Source organism: Marmota monax, unplaced genomic scaffold (assembly GCF_021218885.2).
Source record: "Marmota monax isolate L192 unplaced genomic scaffold, Marmota_monax_Labrador192_F-V1.1 WCK01_AAM20220418_F8-fsc00159, whole genome shotgun sequence".
Taxonomy (NCBI): Eukaryota; Metazoa; Chordata; class Mammalia; order Rodentia; family Sciuridae; genus Marmota; species Marmota monax.
The window spans coordinates 1,450,801-1,465,000 of record NW_026694999.1 but is presented as its reverse complement, the minus strand read 5'-3'; the positions used below and the strand labels follow the sequence as shown (position 1 = coordinate 1,465,000).

Sequence of the window (14,200 nt, the reverse complement as noted above, 5' to 3'; positions counted from 1 at the left end):
ACAAACCCAATCAAAATACAGCTAGCTATTTAATAGATATCATAAATCTACAACTATCTACACAATAAAATGTCTGCAAATATCTACATATATAAATCTACATAATCTAAAGGTTAAATATCCAGAATAGCTAACTTAATATTTAAGGAGAACAGAATTCTAGGATTAACATTACCTAACTTTAGACTTATTATAAAGACAGTGATATTTTGCAAAAGTATATGCAAATGGAAAAGAATAAGAAGTCTAGAAATGCACACACACATAATTATACTCAACTGAGCTTTGCCAAAAGAACAAAAGTAATATTGTGGTGCAGAAAGACAGCCTTCTCAATTAATGGTGCCAGAACAACTGAATATACATATATTAAAAATCAATCTAGACACAGGCTTCACACCTTCCATAAAAACTAACTCAAAATGGATTATAGAACTACATTTAGAATAAAAAATGCTAAAAATTCAAGAACATACAAGAAACCTAGATGTTTACAGATTTAGCTGTGATTTTTTTAGACACCAGAGGTGCATTCTGTGAAAGAGATTTTTAATAAGCTGGATTTCTTTAAAGTGAAAAACTTCAACTTTGTAAAAGGTAAGATCAAGACAGTAAGACAAGCTACACACTGGGGAAAATGTTGCAAAAGAAACATCTAATAAAGGGCTTTTATCCAAAATATACACAGAAGTCATTAACTCAGCAATAAGGAAATGAAGAACCTGACTTAAAAATGAGCAAAAGGCTTGAGCAAATCAAAGAAGATATGTAGGTTTGGGGTTGTGGCTCAGTGTTAGAGTATTTACCTAGCATGTTTGAGGCACTGGGTTCAATTCTCAGTACCATATAAAAAAAATAAAGACATTGTGTCCATCTACAACTAACAAAAATAAATAAAGATATGGGAATGGCAAGTGAACATATGAGAAGGCATTCAGAATCATCTGTCATTAGGTAATTGCATATTGAACAATGATGAATGACTACAAATTAGAATGCTCAAAATCTAAATATTAAATGTTGGCAGTGTGGAACAATAGGAACTCTCATTCATTTCTGGTGGAAATACAAAATGAGTACAGACACTATTGAATAGTTTGGTAGTTTCTTATGAAAGTAAACATACTCTTGTCATACAAACCAGCAGTTATACTCGATATTTACTCAAATGAATTGAAAATTTACATTTATAGAAAAACCTGCATGTGGATGTTTATAGCAGATTTACACATAGTTGCCCAAATTGGAAAGCAGCCAATATGTCCTTCAGTAGATGGGCAGCTAAATAAACTGCATGAAGACAAAAAAAATATTATTCCGTTAAAATGAAATGAGCCATCAAGCCATGAAAAGTACTAGGACTCTCTCTACTTATCTGGACAACAGTTGCACTAACAGAATCTGTCTGTTGTGATTATTTTGTAATTATTTTGGAAAACTGAAGTCTCTGCAACTTCCAGAAAGTGGTTTGGATGTTAAATCTCAGTCAGTTTTAGCTCTTAACACAATATTAGCTACTTGTCCTCTACCTCAAGCCCTTTAGTAGGGAACTGTGCATATATTATGGAAGTAGCTTGCATAAACAAAACACCCTGTCCTTTAAATATCAGGGATAACTGTTCTGATCACTAACTGTTGCTTCAGATCATAGAGATAGAGACAGAAGCAGGCACTGCTGCAACCTTCCCCCCATTGTTGCAAGCCCCTCCCTATCTACCTAAAATGATCAAGAGGTTTTTTGTTTCAGTTTTTTTTTTTTTTTTGCACTGGTGGACATTAAACCCAGGGGTGATTTACCACTGAGCTACATCTCCAGCCTTTTAAAATTTTTTATTTTGACACAGGGTCTTACTTTGCTTTGGGCCTCATGAAATTGCTGAGGCTGACTGTAAACTTGCCATCCTCCTGCCTCAACTTCCCAAGTCGCTGAGATTATAGGCCTGTGGCATACCACCTTGTTAAAGAGGATTTAAAGGGCTGACACCCTGCCCCACGGCCCCACTTTTTTAACTGTTAGGTTTTTTTTTTTTGTTTGTTTGTTTTCTTTTTACCATTTTGGGAGCCAGCTATTGTTGACTGGAGAATTGAAAAGCAGCCACATATGCAGAGAAAGTTATATACTATGCATACCCAGGGAAAGCTACAAGCTTAGAAAAAAACAGAGAGCCACTAAGTTTTCTCCTAAGGCTGATCCTTGACAAAGAGCAAAAACAAAAGCAATAATAAGAAAATAAATAATAACAATAATAAATAATAACAATAATAAATAATAACAAAAACAAAATAAGTAAACCCTGGGGAGATGGAATGTCTGATTTCTAGAGTTAACCACATTATTAGATTTAATTATCCAGTTTTCAACAATAACAAATCTAAAGTCCTACAGAGAAGCAGGAAAGTATACTTCTTTTAATGGAAAAGAAAATAAATCAAGATAAAATTTTCCTGAAAAAGTTCTTACAACAGATCTATTAGACAAAGACTTTAAAACAATTGTTTTCAAGCTGTTCTAGGAAGTTGTGAAGAAAATCAAGAAAGAGTGTATGGACAAAATGGAAATACTAACAAAGATAGAAAACTGTATATGAAATTTCAGTGAACTCCAATAAGTCTACATTGGGACACATTATAATTACATAATCATGTACATATTATGTAATTATAATTTAAAACCAAAGAAAAAGAGTGGATCTTGAAATCAGTAAGAAGCAACTCATCACATAAAGCTATCCTTGAGAAGATAATCAGCAGGTTTCTTATCAGACACTTTGAAGACTTAGGATGTAGTAGGCCGGTTTATTCAAAGTGAGAAAAGAAAACAAATTGTCAACAAAATTTCATATTTAACCAAACTACCTATCAAAAGTGAAGGAGACAAAGTAAGGGAGAAATTATGATACCCACACAAACATAATTAAGAGAATTCATTACTGGGTGACATTTCTTGGAGTAGACATGCTCAAGGGAATCCATTTGGGGGAAATGAAACACAAAAGACAGTAACTCAAAAGCCTTACTGTCACGACCCAGGTGATGTTTATGCAGTTTCCCAGAGCTAGGGTGATGGATGAGTCAGATTAGAAATATTAAAGGTATGAGAAATTTGAGAAATAAAGAAAACTTGGAAATAAGTGAAAAGTGGGATCTGATGGGGACCAGCTGGATACCGGTTCTAACAAAGAATAAGAGCCTGTGTTTTATTTTTATAGGTAGGAACATCAAAAAGTTTGAGTGTGACAGTCTTCTTGAGGAAAACAGGCAGAAGATGGGAAAAACATATTGTTTGGGGCTTGTCAGTTTATGCCTACCTCCTCTCTACCTCTGTGGATGGGTTGCATTTGAACCTACGGCTGTCCAGACAAAGCAGGGTGTTGGTATAATCTGAGCAGTCTCCATAGGTGGAATTTCACTTAGAGTTTCCAGAAAAGCAACACCCCTGTCTTGTGATGGCTCAAACAGCCATAATTCATACACAGCCTCTGACACCCTACCAAAAAACCCAAAGATCTCAATAAAGGTGGACACAAGGGTAATTACAAAAGCTATTATTTTGAAACAGTGGTTTATAACTCCACTTTTTATGTTCCCCATGATTTATGAGCATAAAGCTTAAAAATATAATATTAGTCTACAGGTAATATTGTTTAAACCTTTATTTGTGATTCTACATTTTGTTTCATACTAATTTAAAAGACTAATACATTTAAAACTATTTATGTTTTGTGGCACATAGGCATCTGCAACTGAAGGGCATAAAGGTAGAGTATCAAAGAACCCAAGTTATACATATATTATTGAAGTTAAGCTGGTAAAAATTCAAATTAATTCCTTATACATTTAGAACAAAATATAATCTTCATGGTATCCACAAAGAATATAGATGTATAATATAACCAAAAGTAAATGATAAAGAAATTCAGAGTATCCCTTCAAAAATTAAGTACAAAAGGCAACCGTAATGCAGGAAATGAGAGACAAAAACAAAAGACTGTAAGGCATATAGAAAACAAATAGAAACATGAAAAAGGTAAGTCTCTCCTGATAAATAGACATAGTCAACCCCTCAGCCTTCATGAGGGATTGTTTCCAGGACCCTCCAGGATAACACAATCCATGGATGCTCAAATGTCTTATATAAAATGTCATAGTATTTGCATATAATGTACACACATCTTTCCATATACTTTTTTTGAGTCTTATTTATTTATTTTTGTGATACTGGGAATTGAACTCAGTGTCTTGCACATGCTAAGCAAGTGCTCTATTACTGAGCTTCACTCCCATCACCGCCAGTACAGTTAAAATCATCTGTCAGTGATTTATAATACCTAAGATGATGTAAATACTTTACTTAATAGTTATTTTACTATAATGTTTAGGGAATAATGACAAGAATGTTGTTCAGTAAATGTTCAGTAATATACTGTTCAATGAAAGCAAATTTTTTAAAAAAAACTATATAAAAAATTATTCCATCTATGATTGAATTCACAGATGTGAGATCCGTGGATACAGAGGGCCAGCTATACTTCAAATGTGAATGGATTAAACTTTCTAAGCAAAGACAGAATGGATTAAAATGATTAAACTATATACTATCTACAATTAGTACACTTTAAATTTGAAGACACAAATTAAAGAAAGTAAAAAGATTTCACAAAAAAGTGACAAATAAAGTAGGGTGGCTGCATTAATATAAGATAAAATTAACTGTAGTTCAAAAAAAAGGCTAGAAGAGACAAAGAACATTATAAATAAAAAGCTGAATATATAAGAAAGACATAACTATATTACATTTATCAAAACATTAAATAATAAGTGACTGAAATAAGGAACACATTCTATAAGAGTTGGAAAATTCAATATCACATTCTCAATGACCAGAACATAGATAATTAAGGAAATTAAGGATTCGACCATCAAATCAGTCCAACTAGATCCTACAGACATGTACACAGAGCACCCTGCTTAACAACTTCATATACATTATTCTCAAGTACATATGGACATTTCTACTTTAAAATAGATGTTAGACTATGAATAAAGTCTCAGTATATTCTTAAGAAGTAGGTATTATACAATGTATCTCTGTAATCACAAAAGAGAAGGATAGAGTTAGATGTTAGATGGCAATAACAAAAAAAAAACTGGAAAATTCTCAAATTCATGAAATTTAAGCAACATACCCTCAAAATAACTTATACGTGAAAGAAGAAATTACAAGGAAAAATAGAAGATACTTAGAGATGAAAAGCAAAAACATAACATACCAAAACATAATAAAATAATAATAAATGTCAGAGTAAAAATAAATGAAATGGAGAATAGAAAGACAATGGAGAAAATCAATGAAACCAAAAGTTTATTCTTTGTAAAGATGAACACAAGTGAAAAACCTTTATTAAGATAGATTAAGAAAAGGAATGAGTAGACTTGAATTCTTAAAATCATAAGCAAAAGTGGGGATATTCCTACAGATTGTACAAAATAGGAAGGGTTATAAAACAATACTAAGAAGTATACACCAACAAATTAGACAACTTTGATAAAAATCAACAAACTCCAAGAAACAGACAATCAACCAAGACTATACCATAAAGAAATTAAGAATTTGAATAGTCCTATAAGTAGTAAGGAGACTAGATAAAATAATACAAATTCAAATTGGTTTGATAGCTCAATTCTTTTTTCTTCAATCTTTTTTTATCATGGTAAAATAAATATAACTTAAAATTTACTCTTTTAACAATTTTAAGTGTACACCTCAGTGTACTATACCTCAGTAGTATTAAATATATTTTATTATGCAACCACCAACCATTACTGCCATTCATTTCCAAAAATCTTTTCATTTTGTAAAACTGAAACTCAAGCCATAAACAATTATCCCTCACTGCCTCCTTCTTCAGCACCTTACAACTGCTATTCTAAAGAGTATATATGTAATATATATCTCAGAGTGTTGTGTGTGTGGTGTGTGTGTGTGTGTATCCTTGCATAAGGTTACCTGTTATTTAAAAAGGGTGCTGTGACTGTTTAATGGGGGAAAGAACAGTCTTTTCAACAAATGAACAACAAAGGAATGATGACTCTTATAAAATATAATGTACAAAAATTAAAGTGTCTCACCATTTGACCCAGCTATTCTCCTTCTCGGTCTATTCCCTAAAGACCTAAAAAGAGCATGCTACAGGGACACTGCTACATCGATGTTCATAGCAGCACAATTCACAATAGCTAGACTGTGGAACCAACCTAGATGCCCTTCAATGGATGAATGGATAAAAAAAATGTGGCATTTATACACAATGGAGTATTACTCTGCATTAAAAAATGACAAAATCATAGAATTTACAGGGAAATGGATGGCATTAGAGCAGATTATGGTAAGTGAAGCTAGCCAATCCCTAAAAAACAAATGCCAAATGTCTTCTTTGATATAAGGAGAGTAACTAAGAACAGAGTAGGGTCGAAGAGCATGAGAAGAAGATTAACATTAAACAGGGATGAGAGGTGGGAGGGAAAGGGAGAGAGAAGGGAAAATGCATGGAAATGGAAGGAGACCCTCAGAGTTATACAAAAGTACATACAAGAGGAAGTGAGGGGAAGGGGAAAAATAATATAAGGGGGACAAACGAATGTCAGTAGAGGGAGCAGAGAGAGAAGAGGGGAGGGGAGGGGAGGGGAGGGGAGGGGAGGGGAGGGGGGATAGTAGAGGATAGGAAAGGCAGCAGAATACAACAGACACTAGTATGGCAATATGTAAATCAATGGATGTGTAACTGATGTGATTCTGCAATCTGTATATGGGGTAAAAATGGGAGCTCATAACCCACTTGAATCAAATTGTGAAATATGATATATCAAGAACTATGTAATGTTTTGAACAGCCAACAATAAAAAATTAAAAAAAAAAATAAAGTGTCTCAAAATCTGAACGTAAAACCCCAAACTATAAGTCTCTTAGAGGAAATCAGGGTAAAAGCTTTACAACATTGTCTCTTAGAGGAAATCAGGGTAAAAGCTTTACAACATTGGATTTGACAATACTTTCTTGCATATGATATCAAAGGCATAGGCATTCAAAGAAATAATAGATAAGTTGGATTTTATAAATATTAAAAAGTTGTTCATCAAGAAAAACAACCAACAGCTCAAACAGGGAATACACAGAATGAGAAAATAAGTTTGCAAAACCTATGTGATAAGAGACTACTATCTCAAATATGTAGAGCACTTCTAAAGCCAACAGCAAAAAAAAAAAAAAAAAACAACAACAAAAAAAAAAAAACACAAGACTTACTAGATTCAAAAATTGGCAAAGTATTCAAATAGACTTTTTTCCAAAGGAGATATGCAGATGACCAAATCAGCACATGAAACTATGGTCAACATCACTAATCATTAGGGAAATGTGAATCAAAGTAACATACCATTAGAGCGGTTACTATTAAATAATAGAAACTAACAAGAGTTGGTAAAGATGTAAAGCAATCAGAATACTTCTGGTGGGAATGTAAAATGTAGCAGCTGATGTGTAAAATAATGTGAAAATTTATCAAAATATTAAAAATAGAATAACCACATAGTACAGATATTTCCACTTTTGGACATATATCCCAAAGAATTAAAAGGAGCATCTTAAAGATCTCCCTCTGTCTCTCCCCACTCTTCATATTCATAATAGCATATTTGCAATAGCTAATGTAGAAGCAATTCAGCCATCTATTCACTGATGAATGGATAAGCAAAATAACATGTATTGGATAAGCAAAATATCACATTACAATATTATCCAGCCTTTAAAAAAATGGAAATTCTAAGGTACATTACAATATGGATTAAATCTAAGCATATTATGCAAAATGAAATAAGCCACTAACAACAAGACAAATATGTATTTTTTAACATATATAAGTTACTTTAGCAGTCAAAATCATAGACAGCTTTAAAATAGTGGTTGTAAAGGGCTGAAGAAGGGGAGAATGAGGGATAATTGTTTATGGATTTTGAGTTTCAGTTTTATAAAATGAAAAGATTCCTGGAGATGAATAGCAGTAATGGTTGATGGTTGCACAATAAGAATATATTTAATACTACTGAGGTGTACACTTAAAATTGTTAAGAGTAAATTTTAAGTCATATTTATTTTACCATGATAAAAAAAAGGATTTTAAGATTGAAGAAGAAAATAATTGGGTTTTTTCAAACCATGAAAAACATACAGGAAACTTAAATGTATATTGCTAACTGAAAGAAGCTAATCTGAAAAGGGTAGGTCCTGTATCATTGTAACTATATGACACTTTGGAAAGGCAAAACTATGGAGAAAGTAAAAAGATTAGTTGTTACCAAATTGGCAAGGGACAGGAATGAATAGGCAGAGGTCAGAAGACATTTTAGGGCAGTAAAATCACTCTATACAATATACTACAGTGTCATTGTACATTTGTCAGAACCAATAGTAGAATACTAAGACAGAACCCTAATGTAGACTATGGACTTTAACAATGATATATTAGTATCACTTCATCCATTGTAATAAAAGTACCACCTCGTCCTGAATGTTGAAAGTTGGGGAGCTTGTGTTATAAGGAAAGGGAAGGCTACAAAGTGTATTTGGGAATGCTTTATATTTTTGCTCAATTTTGCCATGAACCTAAAACTGTTCTAAAAATGACTTATTTTAAAAAATGTACAAATTTAGCAGAAAGTTAAAATTTTTAAATGACTCTGATTTACATTTGTTTTTAAAGATCTCTATATTTCCTTTCTAAATATAAACTCAGTATTTTATTAAGCAAATCAGTAGTCATTTTTACTTACATAGAAATGCTATAATTTCTATATATATAGCAATCATAGATCTCTAGCACAATCTACAAACCTATTTCATTTACACTGAGGCTGAAATAACATTTTCAATGAAAAGAATATTACTGTAAAATAACCAATTGGAAAAAAACCCACTATATATATATATATATATATATATATATATATATATATATATATATATTATCCTGAATGCTAGCTCCTGAAGAAATGTAGTGTCATTAGAGGAGGAAGAAAGTATTTTTCTGTAGAAGTTTTGGAATATTTGTAAGCACTCAAATATTGATAGTACTGCTTCTTTATCATGACATTTTTTCACTTCAAATAATTTATTTACTTCTGGTAAACTTTTCACTGGTTCTATCCAGATAAGGGGTTTTGTGGGACAAGAACAAAGAACTGGAGAAGAAAGTAGATTATTTCCAGATGCAGAAGCATGAAAGAGTAAAGATAAAAGAAAGTAGTGTTATAAATTAATGTTAATGGTACATTGGAGAAAATATAACTGATTGACATTTACTAATTTCTTAACATTAAGGAAGAAGAGAGCTGGGAATGTACTCAGTGGTAGAGTGCTTTTGTAGCATGTGTGAAGCCCTGGGTTCTGTCCTCTGCAACACACACACATGCACACACACACTGAAGAAGCTAATGAGAGACACCAAGAAAGCAGATAATAAAGAGACACTAAGTTATGGTTTCCATAACTGTATGAGCTATCAATGATTTGGGATAGCTTGATTTAAATTTCTGGGTAGCAGAGTAGAAAGAGAAGACTATAGCTATTATTAAGTTTTAGGGTTCCAGGGAATACACTGAACAAGCACCTAGAAACTTTTACCCTACATCTTACATGGATATATTTTGTATGTGTGATAATTTTACATATTTTGATTTTGACATTAACATTATTCTGTTAAAATAATATAAAGATTTTGAGCATCATAAACTAGATGTAGACTAGATATTGGCTATCAAGTATATAATGATGGTATGAATTCTACCTTTTAAAGGAGGTTTTTTTGTCAATGATTTTTTTGTGGATGTCATTCATGAGATAACTATATAGAGTAGTACTCTGCTTGGTATGTTTTTGGCCTTAGAATTATTTTTCAGTTTGATGGATTTTCAATATGATCATAAAACTTACAATCAGACTCACTTCTATAAATATAAAACATCTATGGTGTTTATACTTTCTTCTCTCCAGTATTTTAGAAGAATCTTGAGTTTACACTTAGATTCATAGAATTTTTTGAACTGAGAGAACTCTTGTAGAAAATGCAGTTCAAAAGTATATTTTAGATTCAAGAAATAGAGACCTAAGGTTGAATGGCTGACTCCAACTTGTATTCTGTGCTTGATGCAAAGCTGGGTCTCATTTCTTATTTATTTAGTTTTGGCTTTGGGCTGCTTCTGCCATGTTTCATGGTCTGATTTCTGAGATTGGTAACTGAAACATCTTCTGCCTGTGCCATAATCCATTCTTATTGAAATATAAACTATTTTCCAACTTTTTTCTGACCCCTCTTTTAACAGTGAGCAATGTTCTTGATCCAGCTTCTATATCTGTCTTGTGTACTTCAAATACTTTTTGTGAGCATAAAGAGTTAATATAAAATGCATGTAGTTCTGTGACAGAGGTCAGAATCCCACCAACACTAGCCCACACTGTTTTAAATTTGAATTTGCTGCCTTAAATGAATTACCAGTATTTAAAAATTGGTACATATAACAGAAAAATATAGATATTTCAGTTTTTCTCAGAAGTTCCATTTATCTGGCACATGGGATGGCTATTTCCAATGGCACTAAAATTGTTTGCACAGGTAAGATATGTGCCTTCTCTTCCACTATAGTTCCTATAACTCCTTATAGGTTTCTCAGACTTTGGCCAAGTATCTCATGTCATTCATCATTTTATGATCTCTTGCTCCTGTAAATTGTCTTGAGGTCTACATGTATTGGGGAATTTCAATTCCTTTTCTCTGAAAATGTATGGTGAGATCCATAGTAGTAACATTTTTTCAGGGCACAAAGGTGTGGATTAGAGAATTCGTGAAAAATGATAGTGTTTGTCCAATAATGAGAATTACTGAAACTTTCTTCAAATTTGTTTTTCAAGGCAAGCATGTCCCAGGTAAGGCAAGTGGGATTGCTGGCTGCTGGATGTCAGCCATGGAACAAAGATGTGTGTGCTGCCAATGGAGACAGGTTTGCATATTGTGCTACTCTGGCTATCTATATTTATCAGGTAACATAATGCTAATTCTTTTCAATTTTTAATTGTAACAGTTAAAATGATCATTTAATTCATAGTTGTTTTAAGTTTTTTTCACATGAAAAGCATAATTGCTATAATTTAGTTGCTATTTCTATTTTCTGTTTTTTTTTTAATTTTTTATTGTTGGCTGTTCAAAACATTACATAGTTCTTGATATATCATATTTTTATTGGGCTTTCAGATGCTCAGAAAATGTTTATATCATCTTATTAGTAAATTTGAAATGAGAAAATTATATCAGTTGAAGGATGTGGATAGTCTATTAGAAATCATCACATGAAAATTAGTGTGGATACATTTCAAAATATTTTTGAGAGAAAAATCTTTATAACTACTTTTTAAAAAAAATTCCAGTTGTCACTTATCAATTCCCAATGTACAAAGCCAGTGTCTTCATGAATTTTTCTATATAGAGGAGCCATAAACATCTTAAATCCAAATTTAGTCTTTCTCCTGAACCCAGAGTCAAATTCTCAAAAGGCTAACCTTTCTCTAAACCAGAAATGTTAGTCAGAATGACTCACTTCTACGTACCTCCTTTGCCGTTGGTAACCAAGAGTGATGTGATATCTTGTATTTTTCAGTATCTTTCCTCCCTGAACTATATAATATACTCTTAATAGTCTCTCTTCCTTTCATTTGTTTTTTCCATAATTTATGCAAATATCAATTTTAAAATCTTTAATTGCCATTCATACCATAATATTACATCTAAACTTTATATTATGACTGTTTTTCCCCTGGTATCAGGTATTGAACCAAGGGGTGTTTAACCACTGAGCCACATCCCCATCCCTTTTTCCAATTTATTTAAAGAAAGGACCTTGATGAGTTGCTATTGATCTTGCCATCCTCCTGCCTCAGCCTACTGAGCTACTAGGATTTCATGACTTTTAACATCTTGTGACCATCCTGTGTTCTTTTTCTTTTACTCTGTGCTGCAGACATACCAACCAATTGCATTTTATGAAACATCTTAAACTCCTGTCTCCTTTTCATTAATTTATCAGTTTGCCAACATTGCCTGTGGGGGGAACATTTTCTCATCTTTCAAATCTCACCTGAAATGTAAATTCTTTTTCATATTCTGCCTTTCCCCCTTCCTTATGAGAGAGGATTTTCATAAAATGAACTCTATTTTTCCATTTATTATAAATGAGGTTGCCTTACCTTTGCGTTCTTAAACATTTGTACACTCTCTAGCACTTCATAGATAATTTATTAAATGTCTTAGATGAATGAGACCACTCTCTTTTAATCTTCAAACATCAACTATTTCAGTTGACTGAAAAATAATGCTTTATTCTGAAGAATAAATAAGAATAAAATAATGCTTTATTCTGAAAAATACTTTTTATTATTACATAAGTTTATTACAAATTGTGCTATGGTTTATTGAAAATTGAAGAAACAATAGCATTCATCCATAAAAACAATTCGTTTCCACAATATAGAATAAAATTGTGTGTAGTCCACTTATGAAGACTGGAAATGTCTAGCAATGGAGGTGTGATTTTAATATCACTCACAATCTTTCACTTCCCATCCCTTCTCTATGTAAGACAATAGAAAGCTTCCTTCCCGCCCCCCATCTATGTCCTTGACACCCTGCATGTACTCCCATGCTTCTCACTCCCAAATTCCTTCTATAAAATTTTTTGCCTACCTAGTCTCAAGTCCCCCTCCTAAAGAAAAGAAGCATGTCAGGCAAAGCAGACTGTTCCTCTCAGAGGTAAGGATGCTAAGAAACTGAACAGGTTTAGGCAAGACAATTTTTCAAGTTTTTATGTCTGAAATTTTATGATAGCATTTTGTGACAAATATTTAGGAAGTTAAGCTAAAATTATGAACATAAACTTATGAATTAAACTCAAAATTATGCTCATTTACAAATTAACTTAGGTGTCAGTTCATTACAGTGTGCACTGTAGCAACTTGTTTCAAAATATTCCAGTAAACAATTGCATTACTAAATGATGATAATGACATTAAATTGATGTTAATATAAATTTATATTCTAAATTATACATTATATATAATTTATATTTACTTTCATGTGACCTAATTTATATAATCATACATATAAATTTATATAATAAATTAATATTGTGTTATGTGATACATAAATAGAAAATGTTATGATTTCAGAATAATGTTTATTAAATAGTATCTTGTATAAACAGAGTGAATAGTCAAAGTCCAAAAACAGTGTCAAATTCAAGATAATGACTGTGATGTATTATTAGATTTTTCTGAACATTAAATAATATTTCTAAATGGCTTTTGAATTTTTACTTTATAATGCACCAAAATATTGTATTAAAGTTCTTTAACATTAATTTATGCTCCCTCTCGATGTAACAGTACAGTTATAACACCAAATTGTAAATATCATAGGAATTCATTAATAATTTAATCCCTACAAGTAGTTCAGTATTCTCTAGTGTGCTTACAGATACTATTGGATAATTTGTGTGGTAAAGTCAAAGAAGGTCACTGATTTTTATATTTATTGTATTTATAACTATCTCTAACTGAATTTCTAATATGTATATACCAGATTTTTCTGTTACATTGTATATATTCACAGTATCTACCACGGCTAACATAAATTTCTGAATAATTTAAAACTTAAAAACCTGATCATTTGTAAATAGACGAAGAACACAATTATGTATTTAAATAGGCTCATGTAAAATTATTATTGTTGTAGTGCCATTCAGATTAAAACCAGTGGTACTGGGTTATCTTTAATAATGCTTTCATCAAAGTTGTCTAAGAATATTTGAAACTATAAAAAGAAAAAGAATTTATAGGAGACAAAGCCTTAGGAATTAATTAGGACATTAGTCGAAATTTTATATACAAAGATGTTTACTGCACCATAAATGTGATAGCAAAAAGCAGAAGTTACTTAAGTGCAAAACCATAACATCAAGGTTTGTTCTTCAATATCAACTGACCCTCTTCTCATATCAGATTAGTTTGGCAAGATAGCATAAGTTTGATCATATAGAGTACAAAGCATTACATGACACTAGAAATGCAACTGAGAACAAACCAGGCAAAATCTTATTGTGG

At 31.9% G+C, this 14,200-nt stretch overlaps 1 protein-coding gene across 7 annotated transcripts in view; it reads left to right on the top strand.

The window, feature by feature from the left end:
- Wdr17 (WD repeat domain 17) overlaps positions 1-14,200 on the top strand; it is a 96,641-nt gene that overhangs the window by 26,063 nt on the left and 56,378 nt on the right. For all 7 annotated transcript variants that reach the window (XM_058573670.1, XM_058573668.1, XM_058573671.1 and 4 more), the window contains one exon: positions 10,961-11,089. In XM_058573670.1, the coding sequence (XP_058429653.1) occupies positions 10,967-11,089 (123 nt within the window). In that variant the 5' untranslated portion in view covers positions 10,961-10,966. The remainder of the gene's footprint in view (positions 1-10,960; positions 11,090-14,200) is intronic.